This window comes from Heliangelus exortis, chromosome 25, assembly GCF_036169615.1.
Source record: "Heliangelus exortis chromosome 25, bHelExo1.hap1, whole genome shotgun sequence".
In the NCBI taxonomy this organism is placed as follows: domain Eukaryota; kingdom Metazoa; phylum Chordata; class Aves; order Apodiformes; family Trochilidae; genus Heliangelus; species Heliangelus exortis.
In genome coordinates this window covers 5996567-6016351 of record NC_092446.1, presented here as the reverse complement: position 1 = coordinate 6016351, position 19785 = coordinate 5996567, and the positions used below count along the sequence as shown (strand labels likewise).

General features: G+C 49.0%; 1 protein-coding gene across 2 annotated transcripts; it reads right to left on the bottom strand.

Annotated features, from left to right (window-relative positions):
- Positions 1–576: 576 nt before the first annotated feature.
- Positions 577–16226, bottom strand: GNAI3 (G protein subunit alpha i3). 2 transcript variants are annotated; one of them, XM_071768334.1, is made up of 9 exons: positions 16190–16226; positions 13566–13608; positions 13299–13440; positions 12489–12646; positions 5966–6094; positions 3457–3586; positions 2824–2977; positions 1841–2054; positions 577–1745 (listed from the first exon to the last, which is right to left on the bottom strand). In XM_071768334.1, the coding sequence occupies exons 1-8, from the start codon at positions 16209–16211 to the stop codon at positions 1864–1866; spliced, it is 969 nt and encodes a 322-aa protein (XP_071624435.1). In that variant the 5' UTR covers positions 16212–16226; the 3' UTR covers positions 577–1745; positions 1841–1863. The 2 variants fall into 2 exon arrangements, with proteins under 2 accessions (XP_071624435.1, XP_071624434.1); XM_071768333.1 differs by lacking the exon at positions 16190–16226 and adding an exon at positions 13942–13984.
- Positions 16227–19785: the final 3559 nt, after the last annotated feature.

Here is a 19785-nt window from a genome sequence, read left to right as displayed (position 1 = left end):
CTGGTAGTCCTGGGGGGAGGGGGGGTTGGGTGAATTTGTTCCCAAGCTGTGGTCGTGGTGTGAACCTGGGGGAAGGCTTGGCATGGGCCTGTCAGGCAGTCAGAGCTCAAAGCAGACTGGGCAAGAGTTTCCAGACCCAAAATCTGCTCTGGGCAGTGGCAGACACCACGGGGGAACCATTTTTAGCACCCAAAGCACCCCTGAATCTTTTCATTCCCTGTTTCTAGGGAAATGTCTTGGAAAGGGGTGACATCTCCAGCCTGTCACAGCTCCCAGAGCTGTGGTTTTGTCACTGGGTTAAAAAGAGGCAGCAAGACTCAGGCTCTAAAGAAGCAGATGGGTGATTTACTGCTGGTAATCTGGAGGAGTGGCTGGATGCTGAGTGCTTCCCAGCACCACCCAAAAGTCTTTGGGAGCAGCAGAGAGCACGGGGTGGGGGGAAGCAGGAGGAACCTTCCCCTCCCCTTCATTACCCCACTCCCACCCAAGCACTTCCCTTCCCTCTCCAGCAGAAGCACAAGGGGAGGGGGAAACGAAGAAGAAAGAAAATGAATAAACTAGCAAAAAGGCTAACTCTTTCCTCACCATTTTTAATACTGCAAACAAGTAGAACAGATTGAAACTGTACACGTGACAAACTGGGAGGGGGAAATAAAAATAAAGAGAGTCTGAATGCAATGGTTCAGCAAAGGAATGTACTGACTGGTGATGAACAGCACTACAGTAAAAATGATGGCAAACAGGGATTTGGCACCACATATACAAAGTAAAGGCATGCTTGTCAATACAGGTTAAGGACGCTCTGAACAGAAAAAGCCATGGGAAGGGCAGAACAAGGGGCACCCTTCACAAACCCATCCACTGGTTGAGACCAAAACCACCCCCAGGGTCTCAGTGTTGGAGGGAGTAGCTCTGAGCAGTGTTTCCCATCCAGTTTGGTTCTCCCAGGGATGCAGAACAAGGTTCCCCCCACCCAGCCTGCTGCTTGCCAGGCAGAAGTAACCTCCCTGGGGGGTTCAGCACAAACCAGGTTCACCCCTAAGCTAGAAGGACTTGGTCCTGCTGCAGAAGCTTCTTTCCAAAGCCTTTTGGGAGCAGGAGGGTGACAAGTTACAGAGCAGAAAAAGCCAAAGCTATCGCCAGAAGAGCTCTAAGGATCCTTTAAGTAGTTGAAGAAATATCAAATCCTGACCATACCAAGTGTTAAAAACAAAGAGTTCCTGCTAAGAGGAATTACTTTCTGCATGATCTGGTCACATGTGCATAGTTAAGTGACTGTTGTTGTTGTTTTTGGTTTTTTTTATTATTATTATTAAAACAAGATTTATTTGCAAATAAAGAAATAAAATTTAGTAAAGTTGTAAGTTTTCTCGATGAAAAAAAAAAACCCACAAATAAACAACCTTAAAAACAGACTAGTGGTGGCTTGTTAACCAAAAGAAAGAGAGAAAGCTACATATCAAAGGCCTGGAATCCAGCACCTCAACTTCACAACAGCTGTACACACTGGAGATCACACCATCCAAACGATGCCAGGATGGATCTAATCACACAAACAGTTGTTCCAGCTTGACCTAGAGGTCACCATCCCAATATCAATTAAAAAGATCCCTAATACAGAAGATTGTGCTAAAGAAGGGAAGGATGCTGCATGCTGGGGGCCTTCCCTGCTCCTGGTCATGCTTGCAGCTCTCCCCACAAGGCAGCAAAAAGAGTCTGGGTCTGGAAACACCACACTGGAAAAACTGGAAAGAAAAGAGGGAGGGTTAGAGAGGTGCAAAGTGAAGGCAGGCTGATGCTTAACCCCCCATCCCCAGGAGAAGCCCCCCCTGGGTTTTACCTTCTCCCCAGGCTCCTTCCTCCTCAGTAGAGCCCACATTCCTTCAGGTTGTTTTTAATGATGACATCTGTGACAGCATCAAAGACAAACTGCACGTTCTTGGTGTCGGTGGCACAGGTGAAGTGGGTGTAGATCTCCTTGGTGTCTTTTCTCCGGTTCAGATCTTCAAACTGACACTGGATGTAGGCAGCTGCTTCCTCGTATGTGTTGGAGCCTGGAAAAAAAGGGAAGATCCTTTTTACTTTGGCCAGCAGTTCACAGCAGAGAGAGATCTTTTAAGTCCAACATTAAGCTGCTTGCAACCATCTGCCTTATCCTGCTACAAATCCAAATCCACCATTAACCCCTTCTGGGAAAGTTGAAGTCTATTCCCAGCTCCTGGGCAGTGACCTTGGACAAGTCACTCCTACGCCTTCCTACTCCAGCCCAGAGGAGGAATTGCTGTATGATGGCTACCTGAATGCTTCCTGCTGGAAAAATGGGAGTTAAGAGCAGAAAAGTGACAAATAACAAGAATAAACAGGCTTGAAGGACCTTCAGCAAAACCCCAACCAACCCCTAAATGCCTGCAGCAGTGAGGAGGTAAAGCATCAGCTCCCTGGAGGTCAGGGCAGGGAAGGGCTGAAACACAGGCACATCAGGGTGGACAAACACCACACCCAGGACCTGGGTAAGTTTCCCAGCCTCTAAAATTAAAGTTAAATGAAAGTATTGTCCTCATCATGTGAAAAATGCAGTGTGACCTTAATTTTCAAGGTATTCCAGGCCATAAAACATGCATGACCACATCTCTGCTAAGAACATGAGCTATCAGCTAACTGGACAGCCCCAAGATGCTGCCCAAGGGACAGAGCTAAGGAAATGGGGGAAAAAGATGAGCTCTAAAGGTACCCTGGACAGCATGGGGTTTAACTGACTCATCCCTGTCTCTGCGAATCAGAATCTCTGAGAAATCAAAGGCAGTTTCAGGAGCCCACCCTTACCTGTGTACTCTGGGTAGCAGATGGTTAGGGGGCTTTTCTTGATCTTCTCCTCAAACAGGTCTTTCTTGTTCAGGAAGAGGATGATGGAGGTGTCTGTGAACCATTTGTTGTTACAGATGCTGTCAAACAGTTTCATACTCTCGTGCATCCGGTTCTGGGAAAGGAAAGGAGAAGGGTGATGACTGATGGCAGAGTTATTAGTGGAGGGACAGACAATGTTGAGTGTCACCCAAATATCCTCACTGGCACTTCACTGGGAAGGGCATAAGCACAACCCTGAGCAGGGTCACGTCACCTGCCCAGCCTCTAACTCACCCTGGATGTGTTTGTTCCTCCAGGGAGGGTTTTTTGTCCCAAAATTATTTCAATTAATAATGAAGATCAATATCCCTCCTCAGGGAACAGGCTGGAGGGACAGCACATGGCATCTCCCTCTAACCAGGGCCTGGAAACAAACCTCATTTAACCATTCTGCTCATCAGCTTCTGGGGTAAAATACTGCTGTGAGGAAGAGCTTCATCTCCACAGCCCTGAACGACTGGAACAGAAGGAGCAAAGCCAGGGCCATGCCCACCCTGGGGTTCCACCTCCCCTCTAACAGTGCCAGGCACAGGCAGCTGCTCTGTAACATACCATCTCCTCATCCTCAGCCAACACCAGGTCGTAATCACTGAGGGCCACGCAGAAAATGATGGCAGTCACCCCTTCAAAGCAGTGGATCCACTTCTTGCGCTCTGACCTCTGGCCACCAACATCAAACATCCTGGGAGAGGCAGGAGAAGCAGCTCAGGAGCTGTGGAGATACCTCCTGCCCCAGCCACCACCCCATTTCCCAGCAGATGGAACTAAGGACTTGCAGACAAGCAGGGCTTAGGGGGCAAGAGGTACAAGTCCAACAGCTTGAAGCCCTCTTTTGCCCAGGAGAGTGGATTTTAAATCCAGAATTCTTTTCTTTAGAGCCATTTCAGCAGGAAGAACTACCCGTTCCCTACAGCACTATCCAGAGCTCTGCTGAATCACCAGGGCACACTGGTTTGGTTTGCTGTTTCTCATCACCTTAGCAACAATCCATTTGCTTGACTGGACTCCAAACACCTACTCACAGGCAGAGCTCTTCCAGTTAATTGACACCATGTCAGGCAAAGGATTATCTGGATCATCCCACCTGCACACTGTCCTGGGACCCCATAAAACATTCATGGGGTTAAGAAACAGTTTTGTGTACTAAAATAATAATAATAATAATAATCATAGTCTGTGAGCTGCTAGAGTTGAAAGGCTGCAGAGCTGCTAACTGGATCTCTGTCTATAAAAGAGGATGCAAGTGCCCTGGGTAGCTGCAACACCTTGCTGCTCACCAAACTATCTGGATGAGAGGCAGGATTGCCCACGATATCCTGATGGGATGTGACTTCATTAAAGCATGCCACATCGATATCTAAGAGCTCAGAAAATCATCAACATTGATTTCTTATCCAAGCAAACAGGCAGAAAAGACAGAAACTGCCTTGGGGGGGGGGGGTGTGGAATGCAAACAGCATGGCCAGGAGCCGCTCAGCTTGCTCCCTCCTCTTTTTAACCATCCCCATGGACCACGGGAGGAAAGATGAAAACCTCCATGAGGACACAGGGTATTTATTTCGAGGGTATTTATTTAATCTGGTAGCATTGCTCTCTGCTGCTTGACACCTGGGAAGAACAGCATCCCTGAGAACTCAGCTGCACTGAGCTCATCCACATTCGAGTCACAGAGGCACTAACGCTCCCCCTGCCCGCTGCGAGTGTCTGAGATTAACATCAAGGCTGCTGTCGTGGGCAAGGTGGCAGCTTTAGGGTTTAAGATGTATTAATGCTTTCCTTTGTGGAGCAAATCCCTCCGAGACGAGACACCTCGTGTGTCTCAGGCTCTGCACATGATCAATGACTCCAGGCAGGCTTGGGGCAGAGCAATTTCCTTTCTCTGCAGTGGGGCGCTCAGCCATTTCGCTTGAAAAGAAGGGTTATGGTGATTAAACAGAATATGTCTGCTCGCCCCCCAGCCCCACAGCTCAACTCTTCCACATTAGTCAGACAGGAGGATTTTTCAAAGAGCAGCAGAGGCTGCAGCTGGAAATGCTAATCCTCATCTATCACAACGGAAGATGAGCTCTCCCTGGGCGAACCAGGAGCCACGTCAGCAGCTCAGTGATGCCTTTTGGTTCAAATGGCTCAGAAGTTAAGATGGTTGAGAAGCCAAAATGCTACTGTTCTCACCCCCCCTCACAAAAAAAAGCATGCAAACAAATCTGATTCTATAAGCAACACTTGGATGTTTGCTAGAGCTCTTTCAAACACAAACTAAAGAGAAGCAAACAAATGCTTAAAGGCTCTGAGCAACAGTGAGGTGAAAACACAAAGGGAACTGGCCCCAGCTACAGGTGCTGTGTTTTCCTACACCCATGTCAGGGGACAGGGATGGCCACCCTGAGGGGCTCCAGGCTGGCTGTCAGGAGGGCAAACTCAGGGTGTGAAGCGAGGATTTTCTAAGGAGCAGCCCAGGAGCAGGGAGGGGCGGTTAGCAGGAGGTGGTTAGTGATACGTAAAGGGACACTGCCACGAGCAGGCTCCCTGCCCAAACCTGCAGGTATTGCATTTAAGAGGCAGAGAGGACAGGAAAGTCCCATCCTCTGTGGTGGCAGGCAAAGGCAGCCAGGGCCCCCAAGGCTTTCTGCACACCCCAACTCTGCTGGGCAGCACAATCATCTCCAGGGGGAACACCATGCAGCCCGGAGCTGAGGGGGTCTGCAGGGACAGCTCATGTCTCCTGCTCCAAAGGAAAAGGTTAAATTCAAGCTCAAACTCCAGGAGTCAGTGTCCTTTTAGTATTTTGGTTTGGTTTGGTTTTTTTGATCCTGCAACAAGCAGTCAGTACCTGTGTCTGCGATTCCAACATAAAAGCAGCTGAAAAGAACAGAAGAAGGCAAATAAAAGTCAAACTGACCTCGCCAGGCAGCGATGTCAGGAGAGCGGCGAGGAGGAGGAGGAGGAGAACAGTTAAAAGAGGGCAAGAAGTTCTGCAGCCTGGGTGTGGGGACCTACCACCCCCACCAGGTGCTGAAGAAGCCACCAGAGTCCCCAGGGACCAGTGCTGCCCTTCACTTACTTGAAGTAGAGGTCCTTGAAGGTGAAGTGAGTCTCCACGATGCCCGTCGTTTTCACTCTGGTCCGCAGGACATCCTGCTGAGTCGGAATATAGGTCGGCTGGGATATTCTATCCAAGTCATTTAGGTAACTAAACCAGAAGAGACAAACACAAGATGGGCTTTTTTTAGGCTGCTCACTCCCCATGAATCTTTTATAAACTGCAGAAGAAGAAAGTCAGCACAGCATTTATTCAGCAGCTCTGCGGAGCGCAGACCTCGAACACGCAACGAAAAATAAACCAGTAATGAAAAATAAACCAGCAACGCCTTGGGTCTACCCTGGGGTTGATTTTTGTGTAGTTTGTGAGTTGTTTGGGTTTTTTAAACCCCTCCCCATATGACCTTGCTGCATGTGGGGGGTAGGGTTCAGTTAAGCTGGGGAGGGAAGCTGATAAGAAGCTAGCATGAGGAGTACTGCTGCTGCAGAAGCCATGCCAGGGCTGAGATCTCTTGGGGCAATTCAAAGCAGTCAAGGTCTTTTGCATCAAAGCACAAGACAATAAATCCAGTGACTTGCTTTTAAAGGGCAAGGATATGCCAAACAAACCAGGAAGAAAGAATTAAGCATCAAAAGCTACCCTCAATAATCCAGCAGATTCAGCAAGAGAAAAGTTAACAACACCCAACATATCCAGCTCCCCCATGGCCCAGCCCATGGAGACCCCAATAATTCCAGCTACAGAGATTCCCTTGGAAGCTGTCACATCAGTAAGGAGTAAACATCTTTTCCAGCAACACCTCTGAGCTCTTTTTCCCTGTTAAGGAGATGGCCTTCTGCTTCTGCAAAGGAGGCTTCCAGATCCGTGGGGAAGGGACCAGAGGCAAGAGCTGAGCCTGTCAGGTGCCCAGGTGCCAGCAGTGCTCTCCCCAGCAGCCACAGCCCTGTCTTCATCAGCATTGCTCAGAGGTTAATGGCACAAGAACCCTACACCTGTGTCATCAACTCTGCCCCCCCCCCCAGACAAGCAGGGTTTGGTTCATGCATTATCACAGATCCCTAGCCAGCCAAGAATCACCCCCCCTCCCATCCACCTGAAAGCTGTGCCAAGACCTCCAGATTTCATAGAATCAGAGAATGATTTGGGTTGGAAGGGACCTCTGAAGGTCACCCAGTCCAACCCCCTGCAACCAGCAGGAACACCCTCACCCAGATCAGGGTGATCAGAGCCTCCTCACCTTCAACATCTCCAGGGATGAGGCTTCAACCACCTCCCTGGGGTGGTTTTTCCACTCACCTTTGTCACCAAGAAGGCAACTGAGTCACATCTCCCCCCTCCATCAGCCTCACACCCCCTTTGGCCAGGACTGCAGGCAATGTGCTGAGCTCTGTTTCCTGAACCCCAGAAAAATCCAAGCTCCTGCCAGGCTCCTGCCCATGCTCGCCCACTGCCACGGGGCTTTTCTCAGAGAGCTGGGAACTTGTTTGAGCCCAGGAAGGGCCAACTCCCCTCATTCTTCTCTCTCCTTCAGTGGGATGACAGGTTTGTGAACTGCTCTTTGAGCAGAAAGGCAGCACCCAAAATGCACACTTGGGTTTGGCTTAGGAAAGCAGAATTTGGAAGGTACTTAACCTTCATCAGGCTTCTGCTAAGAAATATCACAGAATGATCATGGAATGGTTTGGGTGGGAAGGGACCTTAAAGCTCATCCGGTGTTTTTTTTAGGCAGCCAGGGAGGAGTGGACAGAGTTGGACAACTTCCACCACAGGAACATCTACTGGGGGAACATAGTCTAGCAGATAAAGCTGCAAGATACCTTAAAAAAATTAAGCCTTGCCAGAATAATTCTAGGGAGACTCAAAGGTCAAATCCCTTGGAAACGCCTAAGGAGCTGGAAGATCCAGCACAGAGGGGTTTATCAGTGCCTGCACAGCCTCTTCCAGCCACCCTTGCCTTGACTTTGTGGGCAGGGGACAGAGCCAGGGCCACCCAACAAAGCCAGAGCCTGGGCTTCCCTCTACAGACTGAGGGGACCATGAAAAAAAAGTGGGAAAAGCACCATCTGAGGGTCTTGGCTTTGAGGAGCTTGCCATGCTCCAGAAGGTCTCCCCTCAGCCTCCTCTGTTCCAGGACCAGCACCTCCAGGGCCCTCACAACTTCTCCAGACCCCTTCCCAGCTCCATTGCCCTTCTCTGGACACTCTCCATCCCCTCAGTGCCCCTTCTCTAACCCAAAACTGACCCCAGGATTCGAGGTGCAGCCACAGCAGTGCCCAGCACAAGGGGACAGTCCCTGCCCTGCTCCTGCTGAGACATATGCTGAGGTTGCAACACTTATTCCCCACCTCAGATCCTTGTGTTTACAGAACCAACTACTTCTCATGCTCCAACACCACCTTGGAAAAAAAAGACAGCTTTGGGTTTTTTTCCCTTCTTTTTGTTCCACCCATACAAGGAAGGCTCAAGCACAAAAAAAAAAAAAAGCAAAATCTGACCAAAAGCCAATGGCTCATGTTTGTCTTTGTGACCCTCCAAGTCCTTCCCAGGACATCCTGTGCCAGGGTGGTTCAGCTCCTGGGTCTGCAAGGAGCTGTAGTTCCACTGTGATCAGAAAACTTTAGAGCTTCAGGGCTGTCCCACCTCCTGCTCAGACTGAAGAAACCCTGAGCCCAGCAGCAGGATGTTCTGGGCAGCTTGCAGATGATGAAGAGAACAGAATTCCCCTCCTCCACATTCTCCCATCACCCCTGGAATGGTATTTTCCTAACAACTTAGTCCTGTTTCCCTTTAGCACTGGAAAAGAATGCTTTTCAAGGCCAAAACCAGCTCTGAAAAATTCATACAAAGCATTTATTATGAATATCCCACAGCCTGAGTGATGGGAAGGAGGGGCTGGCACCATCCTGCAGCAACCCCTGGGCAGGGAGAGGAGCTGGAAGGGCAGAAAGATGCAGGTTGTGTGCTCAGCTGGGTTGGTATTGGCAGCCACCAAACACTGAGCCTTCAAGAAATGTTCCCTCACAAGTGCCTTCTTGCACTGTGGAAAATGCAAAGGTTATTCTTCCTACAGAGGCTGACAGCTCGTGGGGAATTAATTCAGCTTGCCCAGAATTCATTCAGCTCATACAGAATTAATTCACCTTCCTGCAGGCAAGAAGAAAGACCCAGTGAAATTCATGTGTAAAAAAGGTGTTTGTTTTGCACAAGTCTGCCTCCTCTCTCCCCTCTTTTTTTCTTAGCTGGATTCTGGCAGGTTAAGCAAAGCAGAATGCAAGGGAACAGGGCTGGAGCTCCAGGAAAAAGGGGTGTTGTGTATTCCTTTATCAATGTAGAGGCTCATCTGGGCCAGCTGAGACAGACACATGGATGAAAAATCCTGCTGGAAAAACTTGAGGTGTGAACCTCAGGCAACGCTGCTCGAGGGGAATCACAAGAAAGCACCAGGACACAGATGGGAGGACAGTGCCCTGCAAGCTTGTGCTTGAAGACAAAGAGGAGAGGGGAATAAAAACCAACACAGAAATAATCTAGGTTTTATCCAGCCCCATGCCAGGGAATTCAGGCCAAAACTGCCACTTGGGAGCCAGACAAGATATGCCAGAAGAGAGAACAGTTGATCAGAAACTATGCTAATTGCCTGAGAGACTGCAGATAATTACCTACAGCATTGCAGCCTGCATGAATTTGGGAAAAAATGGGAAAAACAGCAGCTGAAGTATTCTGAAGTGTTACCTGCTCAAAGAACCAACCAGAGGGAACAGATGGGCAGGACAGCACCCAGCCCTGGTTCCACCAGAGAACACCAGGAATTGTGCACCAAGAATTTGTCTCCAGGGCACTGAGTGGAGCAGGGAGAGGTGGGCTACAGAGCTCCTGTCATAGGTAAAGAAAAAAAAGGAGCTGCACTAAGGAGAGTCAAAATAGAGATTATTTGCAATACTGCAAAGGAGAGGGACAGTTCCAAAGGGATACAACAGGTGGTGGCTGGAGAAGCTGAGTATTCACACCAGTGCTTGAACATCCACAGTTTAGATGAAGAGTTTGCTTCAAAACCAAGAACAAAACATGCAAACCCCACTCTGATTCCAGGGCAGATCCTTTAGCCCAGTATCACAAGGGGTTATCTTTGGGAGCCCCCCCCTGCCTGATGCAGATGGATTAAGACATGAGGTTATCACAGTTGCCTCCTGCCTGCTAGGGCAGCTCTCTGGTGGGATGGGCAGGATCCCTGCCCACAGGAGTGCAGGAAACAGCAGGAAGAGAAGTTCTGCAGAACAATCTGATGCTGCTCTGAAAGTCCTGGCTCTCTGCCACATCTTGTTCTTGATGGCACCCAATTTCCACAAGTGATTGCTCAGATGTTCCTTTTTTTTTTTTTTTCCCCTTCTCGCTTTCTGAGCATCTCAGCAGAGGTTCTGAGATCTGATGTGAAAGGAGGAGCAGCATCAGGCATGCAACACAGCTCAGCACTGGTTTTCCAGCTGAAATTCAGTTGCCTCCAAAAGAGCAGGTATTTCAAGGCTGCTAATCCTGAAGTTTCAGCCCCATTTTTAGATATGAAGGCGTACTGGAAAGTCCCCAGCATCATCAGTTGAAGCTTTCTCCTACTCATGGTGATTTTGGGCAGGCAGGGGCACCAGCAGCAGCAGGGCCCAGTGCTGACCACCATGGGCACATCTTTCAGGGTGCTGAGCAATGGAGCCCTCCACCATGACCAGGAAGGAGAAGGGAAGTGGAATTCCCCCAAGAGAACTGTGCAGAGAAGCTGGTACCTATGTGACCACCACAAGAAGGGATCACAAGACACATATCAAGTGTGGACAAAGGAACTAATTGGACAGTGCCAGGAGATAAGGAAGGTTGGCAGACAAATAGAGAGGAAAAAATACTGCCTGACTAACACTCCTCTGGCCAGCTCACCCTGATGAGATGGGCTGAGGGTCCTGCAGGAGAAAACAGGTTTTTATCTTCCTGCTGCTGCTCTGAGTTAGAGGAACCCACTGGCCTTTCCCAACTGCTGAGTTGCTGGGTGGAAATTACACTGCAGCTTCCTGTGGTCTTTGGACAGGAAACAAAACTCTGATGCACTTATCAGAAAAGCACTGAGTGGGTCAGCACAGGGCTCAGTCATGCAGGTGTGACACCAACCCAGCAAGGGGTCACCCACCCCCACCAGAAACTCAGCACCAGTGGGGTAGAGATGTTCAGAAAGAGGAAAAAAGCCCTGAAATCCATTCTGGAAGGGAAGCAGGGCAAGTGGGTACCTACTAAAACAGACTAACACCCTCTCTCCTTTGGTTTTACCCTGTTCTCCATCCTGACTTCATTCTCTTTCAAAGCTGAGCACCAAGACCACAGAGTCAAGGTCCCCCAGCTTTTAACTCCCTCCTCAACCTCTGAGACTTTCTGCCCTAGATTCTCTGCCCAAGAAGCCCTTAAGCTTTCCTTCTCTTCTCATTAAATTACTTCCCCAGTTCATCCTCCCTCCTTTTTTCTCCCTTTGAATCTGAAGTTTCCCTCCTTGCAGGCTGTAAAGGCACACAGGAATCTGAGGAAGCCTCCTCCTGTCAACTCATTTACCTTGATCTAAAACCATGATAGCCTGCCAAGGTGGGACACATTTAGAAAAATTCTTCTTTATTTTCAAGCTAAGATATGCTCAGAGCCTGCAGGAAGATGGGCTGTTACACATCTGAAGGTTGGCGTTTGTTTGTTTTTTTACATAAAGTACCTTCCAAACTAATTTTTCAAAGGCTTGAAACTTGGCTAAATTGAGACAAATTTTTAACTGGCCATCAGAAGACACATTTAGCCCCCCAAATCACCCTTTCAAATGTTTGTTCCAGAGAGATGAAGCCTACAAGTTTAAGAAAAAAACCCAAAACAAAACAAAATGAAAAAAAAAAAAGTAACAGCTGTTTTGCTCATTAAAGGAAACAGCTTCCCCTCCTTGCACAAACCTGTCTCTTGGAAACAGATGAGGCATTTAGTCAAAATTCTCATTAGCCAGCTGGCAGCAGCCTATTTATCTGGTTGTAACTTCCCAACTGCTAAGCAATGGTGTGTGTTTCAGGAAGAGAACACTAAGCAGGTTTGCAGCTCCCCTGCAGCAAGGTGTCAGGGACAGGAGTGGAGGGAGAGAACAACTCTGTGGGTATTGATCTGGGACTGAGGCCCCAGCTCTCGGAAATCACTCAGTGGGGAGGTTAATCAGGTTTCAGGAGGTGTCACTGGAGGGACAGAGCTGGTCACAAGCCACCTTCACACAAGCTGTTGAGTTATTCTTACACAAAACAAAAACCAGATCACCCAGGCACAGAACATGGAGTGTGGGGGTTTTCCAGTAACAGGGGAGACAGACAGAAAACCAGACTTGGATGACCATCAAATCAGCTCCAGATCCCAACCCTCTGGCAAGCCAGACCAGTTATGCAGGGGGTTTCAGGGAAAAGGACCCAAGCACCACCCCCTTGTGGTCACACCATCCCTTCCCCAACCCCATTCTGGGTTTGTGAGGAGCCCAGAACCTGAGGAGGTTTCTTACTAGGAGGCAGAGTCGTTCAGCTGATATTCCCTGGATCTGCTGAAGCAGGCCTGGACCCCACCATCCCTCCACAACCTCTTGATCACTCCTGCCAGCTCAGCAGTCATCACCCCCTCCTCTGCACTGCCTGCCAGCACAAAGAGCTGGCGGGCATCATCCTGCAGGGGGAGAGCACAGGGACACAAATTAGGATTGATCCAAACCTTCTGATACCCCCCCAAATCACAGGAACCATCCTGCAGCAGCTGCTGGAAGGAATCATGGTCCCATCCCTCTCTTCTCCCCCCAAAGCTTCAAGTTGTTTGTCTCCAGAAGGGCCAAGTTCTGTGTGGTATCTCATGGACTGAAGGGTAAATAATTTTTCAACTGGGACCAAAAAAAAAAAAAATCTGGTTTAGTGCTGTGCAGTATAGCAGCAAAGAAAAATGCAGTATCAATAGAAAGTGAATAGTGAAAGTGATTCAAATGTATTCAGCTTCAAGACTATGTGGCACAATGATGTGAAACTCCTGAAACCTTATGTCAAGCAATTTAAACCAAAAATGAGGATTTTGTTATAAAAATCGACTATTTAAGACAAATATTTGAGAATTATTGATTTTTTTCTTGAGCATTCAAACTCCTAAAGGTTCTTTGCCCTAATCTCAGTGCTTTTTCACTTGAGGCTTTGTACCAGGAATCCATCCCAGTTTAGGAAAGCCCTTTTTGCTATTGTAACCAAGATGTTTCCACTGCCAGTGCCACAGACTGAATTTCCAAGATTCAATACCACAATTCACTCAGACTAAGGGAAATAAGTGAAATACTTACTGCTCTGGCAACTTCCCCAAAGTCTATCTTTAGCCTTCCCATGGCTCTTATGATTGCAATGATGGACTGAATGGTATTGCTGTAGACAACCACTTTATACTGTTTGCATTCTTCCTCTGAGTAGCCATCCTCGTGAATAATCCTGGAAGAAACCCAAGCTGTCATTCCCAAGCCAAACCAAAAGGGCATCACAGATTTCTTACTTCATTCTCACACCAAAAATAAAATTTAAAAAAATGCAGTTTACATGCCTGCACACTCACTTACTTCATCTGCTTCACAATGGTACTTTTCCCAGACTCTCCAGCACCTGAAAAACACCCCCCCCCCCCCAAAAAAAATATTTCAGTTAGCAACAACGTTAAATTAAGAAGTGGAATATACCCTTCCCAGCCTCATACTTCTTGTGCATTGCTGCTGGTAACAACTCCAAAGCTCCAGCCCCTTGGGAGGGACTGCTGAAGAGGATGACCCCAGGTACCACCTTCCCGGGTTTTAGTCACAGATGCTAAAAAGAAAAATTAATAATAATAATCAACTCAAACCCTTGAATTTCCAGAGGCCACTTCCTGGTCCTCATTGCTAGCCACCTGAGAGGCGGGGAAAAACTGGGATGAGGCTTTGCTTCATTAAACTGCCAGACCTCTCTTCCAGCTCAGTAACCACAGCATCAGGTGCCTTGGATCAAGCTGGGGGCAACCACAGAGCCTGGAGCATTTTTACAAGAAAAAACATCTAGTTAAGGAGCAATCTTGTGTGAGATGCAGTGGGAAGGAAGCAGCTCCAGAAGGAAGCTAAAAAATATCCACAAATTTCTCTTGCAGATCCAGGATTTGCTCTTGCAGATCCAAGCTAAAGACATTCAAGCCCAAAATGTCAGAGCAGGAACCCCAAACTGGACCCTCCAAGTTCCCATCTCCACTCAGCACAAAGTTACCCAGATGTTGCCCACAACCTCACAAAGGTTTTCCCCCTGGGGGAAGCACTGGGTGCTCTCCCACCACCCATTAGTGGTGCTGAGAACCTCCCCAAGCTGCACCACCTCCTAAAAATCTTTGGCAAAATTCAAAGGTGATGCCTGCCTGGACTTGATTTGGGAATTCAGGTGTCTGTGAATCACCAGCAGCAGCCTCCCTGGGTTCCCACAGCACCATCACAACTTCATCCTGGCACACCCAGGCCAAGCTGATGGACTGACAGGGATGGATTATTCTGGGAAGCTGAGGATAAGGAGAGCACTAGGTTTAGCTCGGAAGTGAACCTCTGCCAGGGGATGATTTCCTGGTGGAATATCAAACCTGCAGGGGTGGTGCCTCCTGCCAGAGGAAGGTGGAATGGACCTGGCCCCAAGGCAGAGCCCTGGCTCACCATGGCCCTGCAGCCCTCCCTGCCTGCAAAACCACAATGTTCTGCTTGGAAAAGACCCTTAAGATCCAAGGGCTAAGACCCTTGTGATCCAGGCTGCAAGTCTGGAAACCAAAGAATTTTAACTTCTAAATTATTCCTAAGCAGAAGGCAATTCAGTGTTTTATTGGTTTTATTCCCTCAAGCCCTGCAGAGAAGCTGCTGCCTGTTCAGCCTCCAAAAGAGCAGGCAACACAAACCAGACTGCACCCTCAAAACCATTCAAGAAGCATTTCCAGGTATGAAGAGTGAAGCACGTTTTAAGCAGAATTCCCCCAAAATTTGCTCAGACGTTGCAGTTAACACCTCCCACCCAAGACAATCCAAGACTCTTAGCAGACGATGCCAGGAGGGCTCCTTGCCATGGGCAGATTCCCCCTAAATCCAGCTGCTTCAGGAAAGGTTTGATCCTTTATTATTGCCTCCTCCCCCAGCTGCCAAAATGTCTCCTCTGCCTGGCACAGATTTTAGCAGAGATGGCATCAGGGAGGCCCTGGGGATGGCTGTGTGCTCCTGCCAGGCTTCCTGTGCTCAAAGGTGAAAAGGTTCATTGCTGTCTTTAGGCTCAGGACACCCACCCAGGGGGGAAGGCAGAACCTCATTTTTATTTTCACAGCCACCCTCCACATTCCCTCTGTTCAGGTGCTGTGGTTTGCAAACTCTGTTGTCCCAAACCAGCAGAGTTTCAACCCAAAGTCCCAGGAGTGGGGGCTGAGAAGAGACTTTTGAGCATAACCTCTCTGCCTTGCATTTCTAATCGTCACATCTGCTGTCATTTCCTCCTCAGATTATCTCAAAATAATCTCCTGCTGCAGCAAGCAATGCTGAACTTGTACTACCTGTCATCTGCCTGACAAAACACCATCAGATACAATTATGCCATGACAACACAGCCACGTTGGTTATACAACACCAATTCAAACCACGCTGGGTTAACTCCTTCCCTTCTCCTTTCCAACCCCCCCTGCCCACTCCAGGGGTCCTGAACCCCCCCTTCCCAGAGGAGAGGGTTGCTGGCTGCTGGCTGCTCACCCACATCCTCCCTCCTGGCCCCCACACAACCCACAGCTGGCTCTGCAGCTCACCTGACGGGCAGCAACTCACCTCCTCTAGGACATTATTCCTAAAGGAGTTTTTCCTGATGTTCCAGGTCCTTTTCCAGACTCCCTGCTCCTCTGAGAGCCATCCGGACAAGGTACCTCATTAAAGAGTCATTTCAAAACCTCTGCCCTCCAGCTCCATAATCATTTTTTGGGAGCTCCTGCTGGGGTGGCAGCTGCTCAGCCAGGAGATGGCCAATGCCAGACATGTGCTCACCTCAACTGCTCAAAAAAAATTAAAAAATCCTTCCCACTGGCCTGATCTATTCTGAGATAGCTCTGCTACATCCTCCCACACAGCACCAGGCTTTTTCAGGGGCCTCTCACCCTGTGCCTACGCTTCTCCTCTGCTCTTACCCAAGACAAGGTCTCCAACCCCACTCTTACTTTCCAGCCTGAGCTTCACCATCTCCAGGTTTCACTTCTTTTGCCATTTCTCTGAACATTTACAGCTCTGTGTACCCCAGGAGCTGATCTCCTCCTTTTCCCAGCTCACTGGAGTGGCTGTAAAGGGCTGGCGGGAGGAGTTTCATATTGGACCTGCTCAGTAAACAGCTTTTAATCCACACCCTTTGTTCCCTGCTCCCAGGCACCTCCATTTCCCCTGTTGCATCTTTACACTTGCAGCTGAAGCCTTCAGAAAAGTACCTTTGGTAGGGAAGGGGAAAAAAAAGGAGTAGGAAATGAAATGCTACTGAAACTCTGCTCCAACCTACAGAAAACTGATGCTTCACATTAGAAATTCAGATGGCAAATGGATAAAGTTACACTGGGATCCCAGGCAGGGGCCTGATGGGGAGTTGGGAAGAGCTCCAAAATGATGGAATATCTCAGTGGATCTCAGCAGGTTCAAGACAAGATGAAAGTCAAGAGCACGACTGGGTTGTTTCTCACTGCCAAAGGAAAAGCAAACCTTTCCTTTTTGCTCTGGGATCACATTTGCACAGGGATCACATTTCATCACCAAAAAAACCCAGAGGCTGACCTAGGCAGGGATGTCCTAACTCTGTGGAAAAATTCTTTCAGAAGCCTTCACTTCTCTTTTCACAGACTAGCAGCAAGGAACCCACCCATCCACCCCACAGCTCTGCTGGGCACAGGCACCAAGAACAGCTCCCTCAGCACGAAGCATTTTGCTGCTTTTTGTCGTGGTGTTTCCCCCCTCCATCCCTCTGCAAGAATTCTGAGACCTCCTGGCTCTGCAAGAAACCCCCCCCAGCTCCCAGCCCTGCCCCAGCTGGGAGACACCCCTGCAGTTCACCCCAAAACACCCAAGTAGCAACCCAGTCCACCTGAATAACACCCCAAACCACCCAAACGCCACCCCAACTATTCAAATAATACCCCAATCACCCAAGCACCACCCCAAACCACACCCCAACTATCCAAATAAAACCCCAACCACCCAAACAACACCCCAGCTACCCAAGTAACACCCCAAGCCATCTGAACACCACCCAAAAAAAGCTTCAAGGAAAGCCTGGCACCCTCAGATGGTGCTGAACCCCCTTCTGCTCACAGGGTGGACAGTCCTACAGCCAGATCCCTTTTCCTCCTGGATGGGGAAGGGGAGGGAACCTGAGCCAAATTAGTCCCAGCCCTGGGAAAGCAATCCATACAAAGGGGGGAAATTATCATCCAAGCAGTCCCCTGAGGAAGCCAGGAACTTTCCTGCAGCAGATGGGAAGCCAAGCACCTTGGCACAGCCAGGCTCTGAAATCACAGGGGAGAGAGCATCAAGCAAAGCTCCCAAAAGACAGCCTGGGAATTACAGGTCTGCACAACTCCACACTGGATAAAATCCTGGCTTTGAAACACCATTATTTCTTAATTCACCCAGCTCAGGAAATGAGGAAGGGAGGTCAAAGCCTTAGCTGCATCCCCCAGCCACGAGCAGCCAGTTCACTGCTTCAGAAGACAGTCACTACCTTCTTTTAAGTGTTTTGGTTTAGGTTTTTTTTTTCCTAAAGCCAAATCAAAACTGCATTAAACTGTACTTTGGGTGAGGAATCCAACCCCCTCATCATCATCATCCTCAGTTCAGGGGAAAATCCCTGCAGCACCTGAGAGGTTCTGAAAAGGAAGAAGGTGAGTGCTGAATTCCAGCACCTGGAATATCCACCCCAGCACAGGTTAGGAAGGCAAAAATGAGCAGACTGAGATGCTTCTGATGTCTGGCCTGAAGAGGAGAGCTTGCACAGCTTGTAACTAGAGCAACAGCCTGGATCAGCTTGGAAATCCCAGCAGGGGGTTGGCAGAAACTTCGCCAGAGCATTCCTGAGGCAGGATGATGCTGCAACCCTCACTGAATGCTGAAATCCGAGGGAATTTCTCAGTGTTTCCAAAATTCCCTCTTAAACAGCTCAGGAAGAACCTCAGATGATTCACTGGAAGAGCTGGAACGTACAGGGATGAGTTGGAGACCTGGGAAGAGCCTTTGGTGCTGAGGTGGGGCTTTGAGGTGACCTGGTTACAGCAAAACCCCAAACCCAACCATCTCCTCTCTGCCAGACAAAAAAAAAAAAGGGGGGAGGGAGGCAACCCAAGTTCAGGGCAAATCAAGGAGCCACTGCAAGCATGGAGCAGGAGGTTTTCAGATCCCCCCTGATGGATGTTTTCTCCCTGATAAAGCAGATGTTTCCTTTTGTCAGCATCCACCCCACGTCCCACCCTGGTGAGTGCACGTGGACATTTCCCCTCATCCACAACTTCCCTCCTCAAAGAGTTTTTGTAGAGGACCTGGGAAGGTTCCTGGACACCCTGCACACCCTCCTTGGCAGCCACGTTCCTGGGTGGCTTTGTTCTTACTCTTGGCTGCTTCCCTCCTCCTGCTTCCCAACCTCCTGGATGCTGAATCCAAAGCCTGACATTCCCAGCTCCTGGTGCAGGCTGGGGGTGAGCAAAGCTGAGCTGCTGTCCCTGCCACCATTCACCCCAAATCCCTGTGTCAGGATTTTGTTATTGCCACGCACCCCTGGAAAGCTCTTGTGTATCACAGGAAGGGTTTAACCAACTAAAAGTAAAAAAATCAAATGCAGCAAAATCTGTGCTGGGAATCAGGAAAAAAGAGAAAAAATATAGTAGAGAAAAGACTACAGAACTAGAGCTGTTGTTAGCAAAGACAAGAGGAACCAGGACAGCTTAGGCTGACACTTCTGCACGCATAGAAAAATAACAATATATACAAATAAAAGAAGGCAGCTGGACTGAGCAGACTTGGGAGGGAAGAGGAGCTGATGCTACAGAGAAAAGCAAAGCTGTTGCTGCCTGGGGATGAAATTAAACTGAGGGGCTGTTCTGAGTATGGCATTCTGAAAAGTCCCAGGAGCCCCAGGAGAGGCTTTCCCAGGAAACCCAGCATCCTCCTTCACCTGGTGCTCACCTGAACTGCAGCTGGAACAGCCTGAGCCCTCCTGGAGGTGCTGAGAACAGGAGCAGCCCCCAGGGAGGATTCCCCAGCACAGAGGGGATGGACAGCAGAGCTGTGGCCCACAGACCCTCCCCACCTTCCCACTGCCCTCTCCCTGCTGCCTGCAGTTGCATTCATTTCCCACAGAAATACAGTGATGTTCCCAGGTGGAAAATAAATTAGGGGAAGAAGAATAAAGACTTCCAGCTGCCCTTCAGCAAATCAACACACACCTCAAAACGTTTTGTGTAAGCCTGGAAAAGGGAGACTTGAAACCATAAACCTGTAAATGCCTCAGTGATGAGCATTAACCCCTGAGCACCTGGGTGGGATGGCTAACAACCCTTTTTTTCTTTTTTTTTTTTCACCCCAAATCTTTGCAGTCTTGCTTTACTCAGAGGCTCTTAACATCTAACAATGGCCTTCAAGCTTCCCTGGGGAGAGGATGAGCTCAAAGCCCCATTCCATGCTGGAAAGAGGTTCAAACCACCCCATGACCATTCAGGAATTGTGCACCAGCCCTGCCAGCCACCAGGAAAGCCCAAGAGGCCTGAGCTGGCTGCCTGCCCCATCA